This window comes from Aethalodelphis obliquidens, unplaced genomic scaffold (genome assembly GCF_003676395.1).
Source record: "Aethalodelphis obliquidens isolate GAN/ISIS:26980383/991018 unplaced genomic scaffold, ASM367639v1 scaffold1, whole genome shotgun sequence".
In the NCBI taxonomy this organism is placed as follows: domain Eukaryota; kingdom Metazoa; phylum Chordata; class Mammalia; order Artiodactyla; family Delphinidae; genus Aethalodelphis; species Aethalodelphis obliquidens.
The window spans coordinates 38,682,016-38,705,473 of record NW_020837945.1 but is presented as its reverse complement, the minus strand read 5'-3'; the positions used below and the strand labels follow the sequence as shown (position 1 = coordinate 38,705,473).

Sequence of the window (23,458 nt, the reverse complement as noted above, 5' to 3'; positions counted from 1 at the left end):
TTATGTACCTACCTTTCCAATAAACTGTAAGCTCAATCTTTATAAATCAACTTGTCTTTGTTTTTAAAAATATAATTTTGACTTGGGACAAATTTACTCTGACCCAACCCCTCAGTATCACCCAATCTCATCTTAGAGTAGTCTCCCTTTTCTTGATGTACCTAGTGAAACACCACTCTCAAGTTTCAGCCTGATTCCTACCTGCTCTGTGAAGACTTCCTTAACCACATAAAACCCAACTGATTTCCCTTCTCTGAATACTTTTTGTGTTTTCCGAGTTTACCTCTGCTTCCCTCATTTTGTTATCTATACCCCGCTGCCATGACAAAGATGTTTACGTTTATGACACACTACTATGAACACACCCAGGGTTATGTGTCTCTCACTAGCTACATAGCTCTCTCTCTCCTTCCCTATTTATCAAAATACATGTGTAGCACTATGGTAACATTTAAAAATTTTCTCTAATTAACATAATCAATTAATACACTCAACTATTCTAACTTTTATTAATAATAAAGTTCACCGTAAACAGAGTACATATCAGAGCTCTTCATGAAATCAGTGGTTGAAAACCGGGAGGCTATCACTTTCATTTGGCACTTAATGATTACTAGTGTTTTCTTTGTTTTTGTTTTTTTTTTTCATGAACCAATAAGATGATAAGCTAACAGAAGAATTAGACATCAACTTCATGGTATATTTCTGTGCTTCCTTAGGGTTCCTAGCTCTATGCTTTGAATTTGACTGGTGCTTTATAAATAATGCATCTTTTGGTGGTAATAGCAATGTTGTCAATAGATAGGAAATGGTATCACTTTTAATAACGTGAAACAGTAATTGAGCCTTACACATGGTTAATCTCTGTAAAAGACTGTCCTCTCTCCTCCTTTTACCATTCATGAGGTAATTTTTAGGAATTCCTGCTAAGAGTCTTCAAGTCTAAAAAATAATTTAGAAAATTAAAATGCAGCATACTGAAGAATCTTATACTCCAAATGCAGTCTTTCAATGTTTTTAAAAGTGTTAGAGCTCTAAATCACAATATCCAATTCAAAATAATAGAAAAGGGGCCCTTTTTTTCACATCCTAATGAAGGAATTCGAAAAATGCAACCACATTTTGTTATTGGAGCTTATTAGAGCACAACAGATCCTGTATAACCTTGTCAAAATGAAATCAGTTCCAACAAGCAGTGTATACAATAAACTGAAGAGTGGTACAGCACCTTTTTTCCAGTAACGAGCTTTTCAGGTTAAAGGTATGTTCTGTTCTCTACAAATTCAGTGTACAATAATTTCTAACTTGTCAACCTCTTTTGTTTTGTGGCAGTTTCTCTTTTTAAAAATTGCATTCTGGCCCATTCAGAATGGATTTTCAGAGCAAAATTAAGTCTAAAGAGTCCCAGAAGCCCAAACTGCTTGTTTCTCTCTAAGGACTAGTGTTCAATCGGGGGAAAAACTGCTACCATTTAGTTTGGACTCCATATGTCTACTTCCTTTCTGCTTTATGTCACTAACTCCCCTGGGTGGTCCCAGGATAATCAAGAGCGAATTCAAACCAAGGATTATTAGTGGAGATGTAGAAGATTATTAGTGGAATATTATTAGTCAGAACTCGATGTATACTAGAAGTATTAAGGTAAGAAGTGTCTTTTTGAAAGAAGTTATTCGCATATCCTAATTTTAAAAATAACAGGCATCCTTAAGTTTACTGATAATTGCACTGCCATTGGAAGCAATTGTAAGAGGAAAAGTTTACTGTATTTGTTTTTTTGCCTGTGCAGAGAAGGACATTTATCTGTTCCCATTATATTCAGCTACATGTAGCAGCCTATTTGGGTTATAGCATAAGAATGGATAACAGTACCAAGGCTCTTACTTAAATGACAGCCACCAGGTTGACAAGGCCTCAACTAGCCAGAGCATGCCTATTCTTCCAGAACTGTATGGTAACCTCATCTGCTTCATAAAAAGGAGCCCTTTTAAAAATTATATTTGAATGCATCCATATTTATTCCTCTGATAGCTTCAACTGGCTTCACATACTAAATGGAATCCTCATACAATAAAAAAAAGCTGTTCTTGAAAAATGAAAAATAAAAAGTACTGCAATTTTAAACTGTAGGTGGTAACCCAAAGTCACACGTAATTACAAGAAAAGTTGATGAATAAAATCAGTTTGTCATTTGAAAAAAATGTATGCATTTTTTTTTCTTTTAAAATACTCTTTTACATTCCAAACTGACAAAGGAAAGTGAAATTTAAAGTGGGAAAAAAATGCCTTTGAAGTGAATGATTCCATACCATTTAGCTCCACCTACTTCCATACTAGGAGTTCTTTCCTAAAAGTGCTTTACCAAAAAGTAAATCAGATGATTTGATCAAACACTTTAAGTTCTGTGAGGATGTCAGTTTCCTCTGAGAGAACAGTACTGTCACCCATTAGAAGAGAAACTTAAACCAAATATAAATATACACAAGGGGAAGTATGATATAGTAGAAAATTACTGATTGAAAAATCCAGATATTTTGATTTTTCATTTAGGTTCTGTGATAAAATAACTGAGAGACATTTTGCCTATAATTTAATCCCTCTGAATCTATGCTTCTTCATCTAAAAAAACAGAGTTTAGACCTGGTCATTTATTCATAAATTATTCCTTTTCTTATTTAATATACAAATTCCATAAAAGAGTAACAATGGGTTCTGGAATCCTGAACTAAATATCCTTAAGGTCTTAACTAAACTGTGCTACTGTACTATGTTACCAATTTGTATAAGTTAAAAAATGCTGTCATTAAATTGGAAGTTATTACACAGCACTAATTCTAGTGAATTCTAATTTTCACATATATGTTTGTTGTCTGATCGATTTTTAAAGGTAGTAAAATGCATTCAAATAGAATATTTAATATTGCAATATAAAAGCTTATTTAAATGAAAATTAAAGGAGAACTTGGGAGTGTTTCAAAAATGTTATTATAAACTTGCTATCCTGTAACTTAAAATCAACAAGGGCTATTTGTAAATACTTTTTTTTGTGTGTGTGTGTAAATACTTTTTGTGTAAGCATATTAATAAATAGAGTCTCTTGGATGTATCCACAACAGATAATCCCTAATAAACACTAAGAATAATGTTAAGCAGAATTGTGAAGAAATGCCTATTGAGCTCCACTTTTAATATGCCCTCCTATCACCTGTAGCCCTAGAATTCAGAGTTCTCATGCAAAAGCAGGGTCTTTCTTAACCTTAAAAAAGCTTATTTAATAAACTAATTCCCACATGGAATTTGGTGACACAGATTGATAACCTTCCCCAAATTATTTATATTTAAAATATAGGCTCAATAAAGAAGTGAACATTTTACCAAAGTAATATATTTCTAATCGTGGAATTTCATATTCTCCTGGCTATGTCTCCTGAAATATTACAATTAATGAGGGGACCTTGAAACATCTGTGAAATTGCATCATGGTAAAACATATGAGTGAAAACACCTCACTGGTTTATTTTTACTAAGAAGTCCAGGCATAATTGAGAGCGTTTACTTATTTATTATAGGATCTACAGTGCCTGGCCTAGCACTTTATATACAGCAGATACTCAAGAAAACATTTCCTGGAATAGTAAAATATTACTAGTAGTAATATCATTGTGATGTGGATTTTCAGGCCATGCATCAAAGAAGTTTTACATCTGTTTACATTTAAAGATAAATGTTATCTTTATAAGAGATGATATATTTTAAAAAAAGGGAAAGGATATAGATTTCCAAAAAAACAAATCCAGTTTTAAGTTAGCTATCGTCATAGAGTTTTGTGAAAAGATAAACAGACATGTGAAGTCAATTGCAAAACTCTTCTAATTTCAAAGATTTCTATTGGAGATGTGAATTCTTCTATACACAGTTATTCATACTGTTCACTGCTTAAATCCATAAGGTGGCATTTACATATGGATTGCCAAGTAAATACATCTCACTTATTTTCCCAATATTGGATGAAAGTTAAAGGTCTTGATTTTGGTGACCAAGGAATGAATATCATTACCCTGATTTGGTTCAGAAGTTAGGGCAGTGTATACACACACATACACGCATATACACTTAGGTATATATGTGTATATATGTGTATGTATGTGAATATGGGTTTGTGCATATTTATGTATGTATATATGTATCTATACATACATATGTGTATTATTTTATTAAGGTTTCTTCTGTTGAAAGAGAGAAACAGAGAGATAAATAAATTTAATTAAAGAAATATTTTTGATTGCCTGCTATTTAGAAGGCACTGCTCCAAGATAAGATTTCTGCTTTGTGCATATAACATATGCACATAAATGCACACATATACAATATATGTACACGTGTATAATACACATATACATGTACATGTACATATCTACAATCAAATATACAACTAAAATACCAAATAATGATAAATGCCCTGCAGAGAATTAAAATAAAGTCATATGTGACTGGGAGAATGGTTTGGAAACAGCGCCAGCAGAACTTGCTGATGAATTGGAAAGAAGGGCAGAGAGGATTCAAGGATAATTCTTAGATTCTGGATCAAGTATGTTATATGTTGTTACAATGTTTGTGAAAACTACATTTTTGTAAGAAGCTACAAAGCAGATTTTATGTAAAATCTTCTTCTAGTTAGGCATGCCATTGTTTCTAAAAAGGAATGCCAACAATTTCCCCCCATGGGTGATTGAATATTGATTGAATTTCTCTAATGAATTAATGCATATATACTTGGGGAGAAGAGCTCTATACATTTTATAAAGCTATAATCTAGCCTTTTTTGCACATAAAAAAAAAATCTAGAAAGACTAAGTGCCATGGGTATAACCCTTCTGTTCTGAAATTGACAGAAAAGATCATATATAAAGAGTGCAAGGGAAAACATTTTAAATGTTGGATTTGTTGGGTGGTGGAGTCTTTCTTCCCTTCAGACAGGAATGAGGGTTTTCCGCGTGGACACTTTAGTCAGTGATCCATCTAGGTACCACAGAAACATTTACTTCAGAGTGGTATCTCAATGAATTTTTACCTTGAAAGGTGAAACTTTATCCACTTCAGGCTCATCTTAAAGAGATGAAATTTAGCCTCAACTCCGTGTTGAGTAAGCCTGTACATATCCACTTTTCAAAATGCTTTATAATGAAAGCAGTGCCCCTGTCTCCACCACGTGATCCCATTTCACTTCTCTCTGCAGAGTTCAACAGCATATTTATCCAGTCAGAGGTACTGCTTTCCCACAGGCATCACAGCTCTCCCTGCTTATTCATGTCCAGAGATGCTATGTTTTATCTCAGCAATTAAAGAAGGTACTGTTTTAAGACTCATCCAGCTAGTTTATTGTCTGGAAACTCTCAACTGGAGATGAGAGCAGCAGCCATAGGCTTCTTCCATCAGTGCACTCTTTGTTGTTCCACATGGATGTCTTTTCTATCCTTTTCTTCCTACACTGTATATTTTTCCATCTATGCTTCCAAAGAAAGCATCTCCAAAGGAAAAATGCTCATTATGAGCTCACAGAATCAATTTACCAACTGGTAGGTCTGTCTCCATGTGAGGAAACAGATTTTAGCTGAATCCCTTTCAAATGTTTGCTAGGCTGGCTGTAAATCTGTCCATTAATCCAGTCTTCTCTTTCCTGCTCCCCACCCACTCATCTGAGCTCAAAGATTCACTCTCTTATTTCCATTTTGATCTGTATTACCTTTCCTAACAGTACAGCTAAGCAAAAAAAATCATGTAGACTCTCAATGTTTCTAAATGTTTTGTTGCTGGATAATTATAACAGTAAATGTAAGTGTGACTGCCAACTTTTTAGTCTAGCTACATATTTACTATGAAGCACAGAAGTACACTCTTAATTTTAATTAATGAGAGTTCTCATTAGCTTTCAAATCATTGATAATCATAGAAGGAATATATAAAATATATACCTTAAGACTAGGAAAGTATGTATTATAATCACATTTGCTTAGTTCTAGAGTAAGACAAATTTAAACACAAATTTAGGATATTACTTTATGATATTCCTAATCTGTTTCATAATTAGTATGGCATGCATCTATATATGTATTATTTATTTTGCTAAATTTAGGATCAGGAACTAAAACCCTAAAGCAATTGAATTTATATCTTGTACCTTAGTTAAGTATTTGAAGGAGATAACAGATGGTTTGGAAATGTGTGTTAAAGTGAAAGAAAGGCTACCCTCCATGACTCAATTTCCCTCTCTCCCATGGTAAACAAATTGACTGAAAGGAAGAATCAGTACCTGGGATGGGAAGTGAACCTGCATTTACCTGTAGTCTCTGAAAGAGACGGGTATCTAAATGAACAACAAAGTTTGGAAGCTTGGATTGATGCAGGAATTTGTAATATCTTGGTGTACAACATTCTGCCTCTGTGTAATTTTGACATTTATTATTAAACAATAAAGGTAAAGTGAAATGAAAGTAGCAGTTGTATCAATTTTTTTTAAAGCTGGAAAGGCATATTTAATAGTTTGATACCTTTCACTAAACGAAAACACATAGATATTTCTAGCAGTAATATTCTCTTACTATAGAAATTAAAAACCTGAAACACTATTTTTATAAATGTTCTTACTAGCTAACAATAAAATGTGATGGATCTTATTCTATGTATGTGTTATTTTTGAGGTAAATTATCCTGGAAACAAGCAAACAAACAAAAAGCAATATCACATTTTTCATCAGTATTCATTTCAATAGATACATGAATAAATATATAACACAAACCATAACTGTCAAGTGATATTTTAGGAATACAAAGTCAGCAACTGTCAGTAAACTGATTGGCATTACATAAACAAGCTTTTTATACTATTTCACTTTCTACTATAATAATAATACTAGTTATGAAAAATTTTACTTGTTTTTATATGGTCCTACATATGAAATTTGCTAGAAAAAGCTAAATATGTACATATAAAGAAAAGTAAAAATATGGAAAGGTGCATAGTGGATAATTTTATTCAAAATAAGAATAGCAAGAGTTAAGATAATGAAGAAGTAATGAATTGTTATAAAAGCTTATTTCTGTAAGTCAAAAACAGTGAAGTAATGGAATAAAAGTAGTGGTAAGATAATTTTAAATTTCATATAAGGGTTACTATGGTAATATGAAAAGTAAATTTGAAGAGAGATGGTGAGTATCATGAACAAAGTTCTGGAATAGTGCATCTCAACTCTGCCATGACTGTGTGAGACAGCCCTGAGATGGGTCCTAAGTGGAGTGTCCTCTCCACTGAAGCTCACACTGGACTCCCCCTTACTCCTCTCTACAGTGTGGACCTGCCATAGTTAGTACAGCTACTGGCAGAAGAAGAAATAAGTTACTCATTTTTTCTACTTGTATTACTGTATTTCTTCCCGAATTCTGGGGAGGGCAGATGATAGTAAAAGAGTTCCAGCACCACTGTCCATCTTCCATATGTATTCTGAGGCGTGGTTATGCCTTTCTCTAGCATGAGAGTGAAGGGAGGTCAAAGGCATTGGGATAGTTGAGGAGGAAGAAGTATAGGATTTGGGGGGAAGTGGTAATTTATGTTTTCCACTCTTCATAGATATTCTTTCAAAATTTCCCAGGTACTATAAAGTTCTGACACTTCCAAAAAAATACTTTTTAAATAAGTGGATGACAAATAAATATAAGGACTTGAATCATCCCCAACCACAAAATAAGATTAGTCTCAGGTCATTCTCAGTTCTCTGCAGCCATTCCTTGTGTAATGAATAGGTATCTTCTATGATTTCTATACTAAAAGATGGAGATCTGGGTAGCATTTCTTTGAGGAGAGGATATTTTACCTAAACTTTCTCAACTTGATGTTGCATCAGAGAAACAAGGGTGATTATTACTTTTATCCTGCTCACTCTATATTACTAATTTGCTGTAGTGTTGATTTTTAATGATCTTCTCTATTGCTTGGTTAACAAGAATATAGAATTTTCTCATTCTTCAATAGGGATAACTTAATTTATGCTCTGGGTACCATTCAGGGAAGACCATGGGCAGTAAATTGTACACAACCTTTGGGTAAATTATGTACCAGAGCACTGGACTGAGATTGCTTTAAGGTATCATAAGACTACTAGTAATAGTATAATAATAATACTCTGATTTATTATTTATCTATGTTCCTGGCACTGGTGGGTACTTCTATTTATGATGTATGCCATTTGTTTATAAATAATCCAGGAGTACTGTGTTACTATTTTTTTGTAATTCCAGACAATTGGACCATGTTGTCACAAACTATGAATATCTACATCATTGTATATCCATACACCTATAACTCTTTGATTTTTGTATTATACTTACTTGAATGCTTATCATTCATGTTTAACTCTAAGCTTCTTGAGTGATATTCACCTTTGCTCCTATAGTGCATTTGCACTCAGTGAATAAATGCTAAATACTTATTTGGTGAATGAATGAATATCTCCTTTGATCTGAGTTCTCCAAATAGTAAAAACAGCAATGGAACAGCATATTTCAAGACCATTAATATGGAAGTAATTAGCCATTCAAAAGAAATAAATAGCATGATAACAATAATAACATGAGAGTAACTTCAATATTTTTTATACAGAAGTAAAAAACAAAAAACTACTGTGCTCACAGGAATTAATAGTATCACTATGGCTACTAATTTAACAGATTAATTTTTCCATTGCTCAGCTTGTTAATGAAAAAATGGTACCTTTTTTCCTAATGGAATCTCTACAGTGCAAACGTTTCTAAAGTGTAATTTTTATTTTTTTTGCGATACGCGGGCCGCTCACTGTTGTGGAGCACAGGCTGCGGATGCGCAGGTTCAGCAGCCATGGCTCACGGGCCCAGCTGCTCCGCGGCATGTGGGATCTTCCCAGACCGGGACACGAACCCGTGTCCCTTGCATCGGCAAGCGGACTCTCAACCACTGCATCATCAGGGAAGCCCCAAAAGTGTAATGTTTTATCTTACATATATTTGTATACATGTACTGAATTTTGTTAGGCCTTTCATTGAGAGTGAGAACCAGACTGGCAGTTTCAAATTATCATCTGAAATTGTAATGTTTAAATTTGCAAAGGTATCATGGGGGTTAGGGTGGAGGGGAACACTCCAGTGTCCATGACATACAAAGTCAGTGCTGTTAACAATTAAATGTGAAAACATTTAAATAATGCACTTCCACTGACACCCAAAGAATAAAATCTAACCATTAGGATGGTACCTAGATAGCAGATGATTTCACAGCAAAGTGCTCTGACCTCCATCAAGTTAAGAATCAATAGAACCTAGGTAACTGTGGTAGAATCAGAGACAGTCTCAGCCCATGAAAGGCCCTTCTGTGCTAGAGCTATATTAAATTATCACAGCTAATGTAAAATCAAACTTGGTGTAAAAGATAAAAGTGTAAAGTTCTCACAAATGATCACTTATCACTTAATTCCGAAATGCATACAGCATTCATTATAGATTGAAATACCACTCAAATTTCACCATTTAGTTGGGTTTTGAAACAGCCAAACCATTAACAGAAGAGAGTAGCTTTTTATATTTATACAACCAGTGACTAATGAAACATTATACCCTGTGCGCAAAGGAGGAAAAAAAAACCCTTTATTTTGTAATGAACCCAATTGGAGCCCTTTTTAAACACAGTGTAATATGGTTTCACTGTTTCATCGAGCCTCTCATTACTTGTGTCAATAATCCTAGGTAAACCACTGTTGAACTTCACAGCAATTTATCTAGTAGCATGAATAGCACTAATCTATGGGGTGCTTTTGATGAATTGTAGTTCAAAAAGCAAAGCCAAAAATGACTTCTTACAAAGTGCTCAGAAAAGTATCTATTAGAAATATGTCAACTGCCAACTACCTAAAGGTAGCTTGGCTATTTAGGAAATCATGCTGTTGGCTAGCTTGCAAACACTGAGAAAACATATGAATTTTCCCCACTTGAATTACTTTAAAAAAACAAATAACATACTTTTCATCTAAGTATATTATTTTTTCTGTCACTTCCCTTCTAATTCTCTATATTTTTATGTCATATTGCTTTCAACACAATGTGACATGCTATGCAACATGCCCCAGGTTCCAAAACTGTTAGGTGAGACAAGCGCTTATCAAGTTGAGGGTGAATCAGACTTCATTTCCGTGACTGCAAGACCTAAACATCCAGGTCAGCACGAACTGAAAGCTATTCCTGGATCCTGTTCTAAGGATCTAACTTATCTTCTTGACACACTCAGTGGTTGTTATATTCTCTCTGGCAGTGAGCCTGGTAGGGTTTATCTACAGGGGGTTACTACATTTAATTCCAATTTATCAGTCTAATTTGATTAGGCTGATCTTTCCCAAAAGCTGGAATTTGCACAATTCATGAGATACTAGAAATTACTCTCTCAGCTCTGTTATCTTCAAGATGTTTATATGTGGAAAGTCTATTCAATGCAAGACTTTGTTTGCCTTCAAGAACAAAAGTGTTATTAAGAACTGAGAAATGGTAGACACTAAGGCAATTTGAAAATAAAGTTGTAAATTGATTTAATACATTATTCTTTCTCCAATTTTGGCCTGTATCATAAAAAAGTAAACATCTTGGAAAAAAACACAAATGGGATTATTTTTCCCCTAAAATTAAATCCCTTTACAAAGAATTAGACTTTATCCCCCAAATTCCTTTTTGGAAAGGTATAAAATTAACCCATGCTTCTTACAGTTATTTTATACTTAGGTTCATGAGAAAGATTTCAAATAAATGTACTCCCTTCAGGATTTCTAAGATCCATTGGATTTATTACAGCATTGTGTAATTTTTACACAGTACTCATTCAAATACTGTAATATTGTGTAGAACACAACATTAGTCTTAAAAAAAGTTTTCTTGGTGAACTATATGAGAAAAATCTTACATTCTCTAATGCTTTTTTCTCTTGGAGATTCACATTGTACCCTATAAATAAACTCTGAGAAGTCTTGTAATAAAGAAACCTGACTAATTTTGTTCATTGTGATATTTATCGATTTCAGAAAAGTTCATCTTCGTCTAACAATATGTTAAAGCTACCTCATGAACAACCCATGTCCTGGCTTTTGGAGTTTAGGAAAAACATAGATTCTTTTTAATCTTGGGTATTGGCATGTCTTTTTGCCATTTTCCTATATTTACTCAAATTGTGAGATTATTGCAGAGGAGAAAAAAATGTCTGTGGGTGTTTCAAATTATTGTTCATAAGAAATTAGTACAGTTTTCACTAGTATTGTACACCTCTGTCTTTGCTACATCTCGATTACATGCTATCTCTCTTTGTAAAACTAGTAATAGTGATTATAAAGCATATTTTTATGATAATACTACCAAAATTAACTCAGGGAAAATATTGTTTTCATGATTCTGATTTATAATTTAAAGCATAAAACGTAAAGAAAACCATTAATATGATTTACTATTCACCACCAAATATTATACAGTATATTTATAATTAAAAAATCTTTCACAAATATAAATTTTATTTTGAGTATAGGCTGTAATTTTATTTTATTAGTTTGACTTGAAACATATTAATTGTGGATCATGAAGATATTTACACTTATGAGAAGTCCTTGTGGAAGAAAAAGAAAACCCATTTAAATTTGTTTATTATTCTAAAGATTTTGATAAATTTAAGCAGTTTTTCAGGTCATTCTTGCATGTATAATAATGTCAAAAGGTACTCACCATGTACAATGAGAACATACTCTGCACTGCTTTGGCCAATGGTATTTGTGGCTTCACATCGATATGTACCATTATCCGTTTTGTTGAGGAAAAGAATGTTTAGCTCCCTACCACTCACAACCATTCGGTCAGGATCTGGTAATTCTCCGCCATCCTTTGTCCACAAAACAGGTTCTGGCCTATTGGATTTAAACATGCATATAAACAAAAAACATATGAAATGTTACATATTCTGTGAATTAATTAAGCAATTTATAAATACTTAACACTCATTTCATGGATAACTATGTGCTAACTTCTATAAGGTACCAAAAGAATCATAATGCACTTACTCAGAAGATTTTGGAGGTATGGCAATTATAATTTTATTCTATTCTCCTTAACTAAGCAGACATGTATTAAGGAGCTAATTAGTTGAGTCACTATAGTAGTCACTGATAGTGATAGTGATAGTCATAGATAGTCACTGATAGATAGGTCCTGCGGCCCAGATTCTGTGGCTAAATGTCTCATACCTGCTGCTCTCTGGAGGATTGCCTGTGGGCTACTGGAGCAGCCTTCCACAGAGGTATCTGGAATTATACCTTTGCATTTGGGGCCACCATTGTGGGGGCACAGCTTTGCCTGAAACCACCTGAAATTTCTCCCCCTTACCTTTCCTGCTTTCTCATCCCTCTAGAGGTTTTTTTTTTCTGCAAGTTATCTCTTTTCTTTTCTTTTTTCCTTAGCTTTACCGAGATATAACTGACACACAACACTGCACTAGTTTAAGGTGCAGAACATAATGATTTGATATATGTAAATGTTGCCACATGATTACCACAATAAGTTTAGTGAACATCCATCACCTCACATAGTTACTTTTTTTTCTTGTGATGAGAACTTTTAAGATCTACTCTCTTAACAACTTTAAAATATACAATCCAGTATTATTAACTATAGTTGGCATACTATACATTATATCCTCAGAACTTAAAACTTGAATTTTGTATCTTTTGACCACCTTCACCCATTTCCCCTATCCCCCACCCCTGCCTCTGGCCACTTTTATTCAACATTTTACTGGAAGTCCTAGACAGAGCAATTAAGCAGGAAAATAAATAACTGGTAACCAAACTGGAAAGGAAGAAGTAAAACTGTCTTCATTTGCAGATGATATGATAGCATATAAAGAAAACCCTAAAAATTCCACTAAAAAGCTCTTAAAACTAATAAATGAATTCAGTAAAGTTACAAGACACAAAATCAATAGACAAAAATCAATTGAATTTCTATACACCAACAATGAAATATCAGAAACAGAAATTAAGAAAATCTATTTTATAATTGCATCAAAAAGAATAGAATACTTAGAAAAAAATGTAACCAAGGGGGTGAAAGATCTGTACACTGAAAACTATAAGACATTAATGAAAGAAACTGAAGAGGTCAAATAAATGGAAAGATGGTCTTTGCTCATAGATTGAAAGAATTAATATTAAATGTCTATACTACCCAAAGCAATCTACAAATTCAATGCAATCCCTATCAAAATTCCAATGGCATTTTTCACATAAAAAGAACAAACAATCCTAAAATTTGTATGCAACAACAAAAGGCCCCAAATAGGCAAGCAATCTTGAGAAAGAAGGAAAAAGCTGGGGGTTTCACACTTCCTGATTTCAAATGATATTTCAAAGATATAGTACTTAAAAGAGTATGATATTGGCAAAAATATAGACACATAGATAAACGGAATAGAAGGCTCAAAAATAAACCCATGAATATACGGTCAATTAATTTTTGACAAAGGAGGTAAGAATACACAATAGGGGAAAGGACAGTCTCTTCAATAAATAGTGCAGGGAAAACTGAAGTGCCACACACAAAAGAATAAAGCTGGGCCCCTATTTTACGTTATACATAGACATCAGCTCAAAATGGATTAAAAACTTGAATGTAAGACCTGAAAATGTAAAACAGGAAAGAAGCTCCTTGGCATTGGTCTTGGTGATGATTTTTCAGGTTTAACACCAAAAGCAAAGACAACAAAAGCAAAAATAAACAAGTGGGACCACGTTAAATTAAAAAGCTTCAGCACAGCAAAAGAAACAACTTAAAAAATGAAAAGGCAGCCTATGAAATGAGAAAATTATTTGCAAATATTATGTCTGGGTAAATAAGATAAGGGGTAAATATCCAAAATAAAGAAAGAGCTCATACAAGTCAGCAGCAAAAAACCCTGATTAAAAACAGATAATCTGAATAGACATTTTTTACAAAGGAGATATACAAATGGACAACAGGTACATGAAGAGATGTGCAACATCACTAACAGCCAGGGAAATGAAAATCAAAACCACAATGAGATAACACTTATACCTGTTAGAATGGCTGCCTTCTAAAGGACAAGAAGTAATAACTGTTGGGGAGGGTGTGGAGAAAAGGGAACTCTCCTACACTGGTGGTGGGAATGTAAATTGGTGCAGCCACTATGGAGAACAGTATGGAGGTTCCTCAAAAAATTAAAAATAGAATTACCATATGGTCCAGTGATTCTACTTGTGGGTATATATCCAAAGGGGGGAAAAATCATTGTTTCAAAAAGGTATCTGCACCCATATCCATTTTAGCACTATTTACAATAGCCAAGACATGGTAACGACCTAAGTGTCCATTTACAAATGAATGGATAAAGAAAATAAATTCCAAATGTAATGGAATACTATTCAGTCATTAAAAAAAAGAAGGAAATCCTGCCATTTGTGACAATATGGATGGACCTTGAGGGCATTATGCTAAGTGGAAAAGTCAGACAGAGAAAGACGGATACTATATGACTTCACTTATATGTGGAATCTAAGAAAAAACTGAACTCATAGAAACTGACAGTTCTCCTTCAATCAAATACTTGCAAACAATTCTCAAAATCTGCTTTCAGGGAAGAAAGGATAAATGAATCATGAATTTCTGTCTTCAAAGAGTTCAGTCTTATGTAATTGTTAATGATAAGAATGGTTATTAGTATCTATCACCATGTGTTGACAATGTCCTAGTTACTTTACGTAGATTTACTATAATCCTCGTAAGAACATGGTGAGTATCACTTTTAAAAATATAATGCAGATAATAATATAGAAGATTAGAGATGTATTCAAACCCTGGTCTGAATCCATAGTCAATGCTTTTCCCACTACCCCTTGTGTTCTAACATGAGGAATATTTTCCTAGTTCTTCTATGTCAAAATTTTTAAATTTAAACATGATTTTATCTTACCATTATAAATTATTTTCAAAAAAGCTTTAATTATTTGTTTATTTTGGTGAAAACGTTGAACTTATGCTTTGTTGTCGTGAATACAATTAGAACATAGGTTTTGATAAGTGGTGTCTATGACTATCACAGCTTTTCTAAGATGAAGAATATGTATTTTTTTCTGACAAAATTTTGTAAAAGAAATAAAAGTTGTGAACCAAATAATAATAAATATTGTAAATTGTATCAAAATAAGTAGATCAGCAGTATGGTAAAAAAAGTCACTTAGTTTTTTAGTAAAAGTTTGTCATCTAAAAACATTAGAATAATACAATAATTTATATCATCCAATTATATAGACAACTCATTCTGATAGCATCTTTAATAAAAGTCAAACCATTAATACTTCTCAACTTTCTTCATATATTCCTCATTTGCTTGTTGTTATGTGAATTTACTAATTCTTATTTTAAAACTGATAGACTGGATAATCTTGAACCATAGACATCCTTAAAATTCTTTAAACAAAAAAGCAGGCACAATAAAACTATGATTAACTACATGTAAGTGAAATAATTAGAAATTGCATCCTTTCTACAAAGCCACATAAGGCCAACATTAAGATAACAGTTACATTAAGGATAATTTGAATTTCAGAAAATTCATCCTTAAAATACTGCTTAATAGAAGTATTTTATTATATTAAGAGGCAATATTTCTTCATATATAAGTTGGAATTTAAACACACAGATATAATTATATGCAAATATCTATACATTTCCATACATAAAATTATACTCCCCAAATCTAAACTGTCAATTTTTTCTCTGTTAGTGTTCATAAACTTTAAATCATATCTTAAAGCACATGGCTCTGTAAATATGTAATTAAATTTAGATATATATTTAAAATTTTGTGTATAGAAATGAAGTTAAAGATCTAGAAAAATTATTCAAGTTGCCAGTATTTAAAAAACTTTTTTCTAAAATAACAATTCTCTCTTTTAGGAAATAATGAACAAACACCTGCAAAAATGAAATGGTTAACAGGAGATTACAGCAGTATAAGTCACTCCTGACACCGAACATTGCAGCATTCTTGATTGTACTCTGAATGATAAATCTTCAAGGTGGCAAAAAATGGTAGCACCGTAAGATGCAATTTTAACAAAATGGAGGTTAGAGTTTACACATCGATTAAAGATAGCCTACACATATTCCAATTAGTACTTAAAATGTTCAAGCTTCTTAATAAAATAAGCTTAACCATAAAAATATTAACTGGTTTAGCAAGTCTTGATACAATTTGTGTTTCATCTTAATAAAGAGGGCCCCTAGGCTTTCTCTAATTGGAACCTAGAATGATTGAGTTTCTTGCTGCAAATGAATAAAAATCTTCCCTGCTATTCAGGCAACCAAAGGAGATCATTTAAAAAGTGGTTCCAGTCTACAGTTTCTACGTGATAAGGCTGAAAAAGAGTAGGAGCCAGACACCAGGAATTAGAGGACAGTGACACAGCATCAGGCATGAGATAATACTGTATAACTCTACAGCAAGAATATTAAGATAGCCAATCCAGAGAGTTGCCCCTTCAAAGCAATTAATTTTCAACTAAAAGTAGAAAATCTTCTGAATGAGATGAAATTAAATTTATGTTTGTTACCAAATCTATAAGGCTGAAAAAGATATTTTGTTTTCTTAGGTACCTAAAAATATTTGTGTAGCAGTTTCTTCCTAGGGTAAGCAAAAAACAACAAGAAAATAAAAGTGAAAAAAGGAACCAAATATGCTTGTATCTTTATTCTCTTGTATTCTAACATCTTGGTGAAGCTGTTTTTATCTTAACAGACTTTTAAAAAACTTTTATTGACTCACTGTTTTGTAGATATCTAATAGGAGAATCTCTGATATCTTTAACAATTCCTTATTTATAAATTAGTGTTGGAAAGAATTGCCACAACTTTCTCAGACTACCAGTTTATTTACTATTTGAACTAGATATAAACATAATTACTAATATCCACTGAAACTCCTGAGTTAGTCATTAGGGCATTTATTCTGTAAAGTCATGACACAGTAATAATCCCTCTAATTCTTCCAACTGTATATGGAATCATTCACTCCCTAGGTATTGATGAGAATACCTATTGATGAGACTATTGGTGAGCTTTGCCTTCATAGCTCCCATTTTCCCTTTTAGGCTCATGCTTGAGAAGAATAAAGAAGCAGCAGTTTAGTTATAGAAATATCAGTCCCACAATACAGATCTCCTAAGGAAAGAATTCTCCTAGTATCCTTACAAAGTGGACAAGAGTAAAAGGTCTTCCAAATTTTGGAATGGATACACTCTCCAGTATCTTCCTTTTCCCAAATGGCTATATCCCCCTTGAGTTCTGCAATGTCTTTTCCTTCAATAAGCACAGTACATGTTGGGTTCTAATTCTAAAATTAATCCTGTGAAAATTAAGTTACTTTTTCTAGATAAAAGAAAAAAATAAGTCACTGTAATAGCATTCAAGTAAACATCTTGTTCTGGCTCAAAGGAAAAAGAAAGAAATTGCATACTACAATTACATATATCTTACATTTCCTTTAATATAAGACAAAGCATGAACTTATATTTAATAACTTGGGGCCTTATATGGCACATGAAGATGACTACTGCATTTATTTCAGTTTAGAAATTCCATGGGTGGCAGTAGATGTGATTGAAGCTTCAATACTCAGGAGATTTTTTTAAAGCCTAATTCCCCTTTATTTCTTATAATATTTTTACTCTAAAGTGAAAGAAGGTGGTGGGAGTTATGTAAACATCTTGATTCCTTTTTCTGCTTTAAGCAAACTTTTAAATCAAGAAATTATACTGCAGAGTCTGTATATAAAAGCTCAGCATTCATGTTATCAAATTTTTAGAGAAATGGAGGGAGAGAACTTAAATGAAAATTAATTGAAAAGTGGGTTTGAAATTGGTTTCAAGTGCAGAATTTTAATTTTATTGGGTTCCCATAGGGAGGATTCTGAGAGAAATCTAGCCTAGGCAATCTCCATTGGGTAGATGGATATTGTATCCATAAACCACAGTCCAAACTTTTTCAATCAAGTGAGGAAGAATAAAAAAGGAAAATAGGAAAAAAGAAGCTGGGGTTGCTTGCTCCTTTTTTAAAATTTAAATACAAATACAAAGGAAGTTCAAAGAGTAGCCTTTCTCAAAGCCGTGAAACCAATTCAAAACATAATTTTGTAATGAGTCTCAGTTGGAAGCAAAGGATATGGTAGATAAGCAGAAAGAGACTGAAAGGGATTACTTGTGGAGTTATTTATTATGTTGATCATTTCAAATTTAAAGATACATAAAGGATTATTTTGTTATTGAGGATCAAACGAGATGTTTCTGAACATAGTTTGTAAGTAACTTTCTATATATATTGAAAGGTATATTCTTAATTATTGTAAAAATATTGATCTAGGCCCTTGGAGAATACATACAAACTGTGATTTTTCCTCAGATTTGATTGTTGTGTAACTTAATTATAATGAAATTTGTTTTCCTTTTATTCTGATATTGATTTTATACTTTTCATGGCAGCAATTCTTAAAACATCAAATAACTTTTACTATTAGCCAAGTTAACTTTGAATGTTTTACTTATCACAATTGAGGTTTGTTTTAAAACATAATCAATGAAACATTTATGTGTCTGTCTTTATACGTATAGTTTTGCTTAAGGGAAAACAAAACTTCAGAAACGTTTTATAGTAGAGTAATCTTCAATGAGTCTCGATGGGTTTAATTACCAGAAAATGTCCTACTCTTACACTTACATCTTAAGACAGGTAAGAGATCAATAAACATTTTTGTTGTTGCTGTTAATTAAAGTATACCTATATATTCTTGACTAGATACTTCATAAGGTTACACAATTATTATCTAACAAGTATCTATAAACAAATCAGTGCAAGTTTTGAACCAAGAATTATAAGGGACATAGGAAAACTAAAATAATATCTGTTCTCTGAGATATTATACTTTAATAGTTTACATAAAATATGTCTAATCAAATATAACACTTGGCAGGATATGGTAAGTGGCATAAATGAGTTATAAAAAATCATAAAGATTCATCATATCTGCATTAGGAACATTGCAACAGGCTTTATGAGAGATATAACTTTTGACTCATCTCTCTAATTATGGCAGGATTTTGAGCAGTAGAAATGGAAGATGACAGCTCAAGAGGAGTCAGAATCCTGGTTAGGATGCTTGCCTTCCAGAGGCTGTATTGTTCAATAGATGAATTTAAACATGGTGAATGCCTGGAAAGAGTATAAGGTTACTAGGTGATAGTGTTATTGGCTAAGATAACAAATTAGGAAAGGGCAAAGTTAAAAGTATTTGATGTGATAACTGAGCTGGGGGTAATAAAATCAAAAGCCAAGATGTAAGTTGATATTAAGGAACAGGACCAAATATGCTCATAAGAAGCTTAGTCCGAGACAAAGTTGTTTTGTTTTGTTTTGTTGTTTTTTTTTGCAGTAGACGGGCCTCTCACTGTTGTGGCCTCTCCCATTACGGAGCACAGGCTCTGGACGCGCAGGCTCAGTGGCCATGGCTCATGGGCCCAGCCGCGCCGCAGCATGTGGGATCTTCCCAGACCAGGACACGAACCCGTGCCCCCTGCCTAAGTAGGCGGACTCTCAACCACTGCACCACCAGGGAAGCCCCCGAGACAAAGTTTTTAGGACATGAATCTGAACATGAAAAAGTATTATTTTACTATTAGACCAGAAGACTGATGATGCCGTTAATATGGAATACAGAATGAAATATGGTAGGGAACATTCTGGTCATAAAGAGGAGGATGAACAAAGGCAAAGAAATGAAAAAGTTTGGAATAGAGAGGTGGGGGGTAAAAACAAAAACCTGTACATTTAAACCTGTACGTTTTTTAGCCTGGCACTCAACCCTGGCCTTGAGTATCAGGTGGAAAAATCCAGACTTTCCTGAAAAATAAAAATGCTTTACTAACTCTTTTGAGAAGTAAATATTTCTGAGCAGAGTTTCCTTTAAGTATACCAATGTGAAATACCTGAAAAAGAAAAATTCAATGAAGAGACCATATATAGAGTTCTGAAGAGAGAAAACAAAGATTTACATGAAGTTGGAGTAATAATAAAGGCAAGCACAGAATAATAGAATATAATAGAAGAGCTCTTGGGAAAGTAAACATAACTTTTTGGAGCTAGAAAATGTATGGTGTTAGTGAAAACAGAGGAGAAACTCTCCTTATGGAGTCTAGTCTGTATGAACACAATCTTAGTCCTGAATAGGAAAAAATAACAATGCAAGACCAACCAACTAACCAACCAAATGACAAACAAACAAAACATAAACCAGGGTGGAAACAAACTGAGATACAGTGGAAAGGAAAAGTTGATGATTTCAGTTTAAGAAACTCTAAATTCAAGTGCTAGAAGAAAATAAAGAAACACATATTGGGGCTTCCCTGGTGGCGCAGTGGTTAAGAATCTGCCTGCCAATGCAGGGGACAAGGGTTCAATCCCTGGTCTGGGAAGATCCCACTTTCTGCAGAGCAACTAAGACTGTGCGTCACAACTATTGAGCCCGCGAGCCCCAATTACTGAGCCCGCATGCCACAATTACTGAAGCCCACGTGCCTAAAGCCTGTGCTCTGCAACAAGATAAGCCACCGCAATGAAGAGTAGCCCCTGCTTGCCGCAACTAGAGAAAGCCCACACGCAACAACGAAGACCCAATGCGGCCAAAAAACAAAAGTTTTGCTTTTCTGATATGTGGAAATGTGCCCCATGTATTTTCATAAATGTTTAAAATATATGATTATATGTACACATTTCTGCCCCCTATAGCTCTTTAACACAATATTTAGAATAACTATTTTTGCATAATCTGTATTTTGATACAGCTGGTATCATCATTTATGAAGTTGGCTCTGTCCTGATATTTCAAATATTTAGGGCTGGAATGATACAGTAAGCGAAGAGGGAAAAAAAGGAAAAGGAGACTTGAAGAAATTATCCAGGTGAAGAAAATTTAACTACTCTTTAATGTATATAATTTTCCATTGTGTTTCTAGCCTGTTGCAGTTATTTGTATTTCATTTAATAAATATGTCTTTGTGTATTTGTGTGTGTAAGAGAGAGAGAAAGAGTGAAATAGTTCCTTAGCTTTTTTTCCTCATTGGTCTCCACTCCCTTCTGATTTTAGTGGCTTCTGGATGTGTTCTTCAGTCTCTTGCTATGTCCACATAATTCTTAAGGGTTAGTCTTTGCTCAGAATAGATATTTCCTATACTTGAAAAATTCTTTTTATGAAAAGCAATGATTTTTTCCCTTCTATTTGCAGTTTGAGAATCCCAGTGATTCCTGTTGAAAGTCTCAACAATGAAAGCCCCTACTCAAATATCACCATCAGTACTTCTGCCTGATAGGGTCAAAGGTGTTTAATGCAGTGATAAATGAAGTCAGTTTGAAGCGGGAAATCAAGCCTACCTATTCCATTAAATTGCAAGATGAAAGTCTGATTCTGAATTTATCTACTCAGGTAAATTCCTGAAATCAACTATTGCACTAGTATAGTGTCAAGTAGGAGGAGTCTCATTACATTAAAGATTAGATTCAGATGGGACAATAAAATCAATGTTAACTTCATCATTAGATTTAAAATCTCAATAGAAAATGAGAAATGAATTTCTTCTACCCTGAATAATCTGAGCATATGCTACTTGATTCTGACTTTTTAAGGTACTTCTTGCCTACAAGTTTAGAAACTTGTAGTAGAAATAGAAAATAAACTATATGCAAGAGGTAAGTGCCTTTAGAGACTTGAAAATAATGGCACCTTTTAGAGTGCCTGTGAAATCCTGGACCACTTTTTACTGATAAGGTAGTGTTCATTGATAATTATTTTAACATTTTTTTTTTTTTTTTTTTTTTGCGTTACACGGGCCTCTCACTGCTGTGGCCTCTCCCGTTGCGGAGCACAGGCTCCGGACGCGCAGGCTCAGCGGCCATGGCTCACGGGCCCAGCCACTCCGCGGCATGTGGGATCTTCCCGGACCGGGGCACGAACCCGTGTCCCCTGCATTGGCAGGCAGACTCTCAACCACTGCGCCACCAGGGAAGCCCTATTTTAACATTTTTGAAAAACAAAACATTCATACTACAAACTGTATAATTCCAGATGCTTTGTGGCACAAGAAATAAAAGATTATCCCCAGAAAAGATAAGATTGCTATGATCCTGAAGGAGTGACAGATTTTAGCAGGAAGAAAAAATATTCAAGATTGTGACAAATGCTTAAGCTAATCTCTCAAGGACTTTGTGCTAAAGCAAAACAATTACCCATGTCTTATCTACACTTAACATTTTTTTTCCCTTTGGTAAACACGGAATATTAACTCCTGGTTAAAATATCAAGAAATCTTGAGTAAACATTCATTCCCTCATCCAAGCAATAATAATTCCCTCTTTGTATGTACATTAACCTCAAAATCTCTATGATATTTTAAAAAATAATGTCTTAAGAAAATATTGTTTTCAATTTCTTTGAAACTTAGGGACTCCTTGAAACCTCCTTTGACTAAGATAGACTTTGGAACATTTTCATGTTTTTCAAGTCAATAACTTATGAGTCTGAGTTTCTCAGAATTTCCACCTTATCAACCTGTGTACATTATAAGGACAATTTGATACCATATAAAATGTATCTACAAGCATCCTAATCAGTCAAATGCCTGAAAACCATTCAGTTCAAGGGCACATTGCAATGACAGGGTCCTATTCTCCATATAAGAGTTACTTTACAATCCATTACTTTCACTACTATAAAATTGTGCTAACTAACCTTATAAGAGCTAATACTTATGTTAAACACTGTGTCCCCATTATAGAACTGTTTCTGTTCCACGACTTCTTTCTTTTCTAATATTAAACCAATGGTCTTGGAAAAGTAAAAGTAAAGTGCACGTCATTTATCTGGTAGCTGGGGAATTAAATGCTTCATGTAAGTAAATGCTGAAGATAATTGAAATTTAAGCTTAAAACATTTGCAAGTATATTTTAATCATTTGGATGAAATCCTTCTCAAAGGATCAAACTTTTCTGCATTATTAAACAGAACATACTTAGTGCCATTCAACTGTTTTTTTGGAGCTAAGATCTCCTCAGTTTGAACATACATTTTTGTGTAGTGACAGTTTTAGAGAAACTGAAGTGATTAGGATTTAGCATGTTCTTTTCCTGAATGTCCCCAAGATCCAGCTTCACCACAGTTGGTGTTAATGTAACAATTTTCAAATCTTTTGAAATGCGACCTACAGGAAAAGATATATTTTACAGCTTTACACAATGCACAAACATATACACACAGGAAATAAAAGCTTGCTCTTTCTAATGTACTGTAACATCTTCTTTC

At 33.5% G+C, this 23,458-nt stretch overlaps 1 protein-coding gene across 1 annotated transcript in view; it reads right to left on the bottom strand.

Moving 5' to 3' along the window:
• The window catches only part of CADM2 (cell adhesion molecule 2), a 166,736-nt gene that overhangs the window by 67,496 nt on the left and 75,782 nt on the right, over nucleotides 1-23,458 (bottom strand). Inside the window, exon 5 of the mRNA XM_027102693.1 lies at nucleotides 11,773-11,951. Coding sequence (XP_026958494.1) covers nucleotides 11,773-11,951 — 179 coding nt within the window. The remainder of the gene's footprint in view (nucleotides 1-11,772; nucleotides 11,952-23,458) is intronic.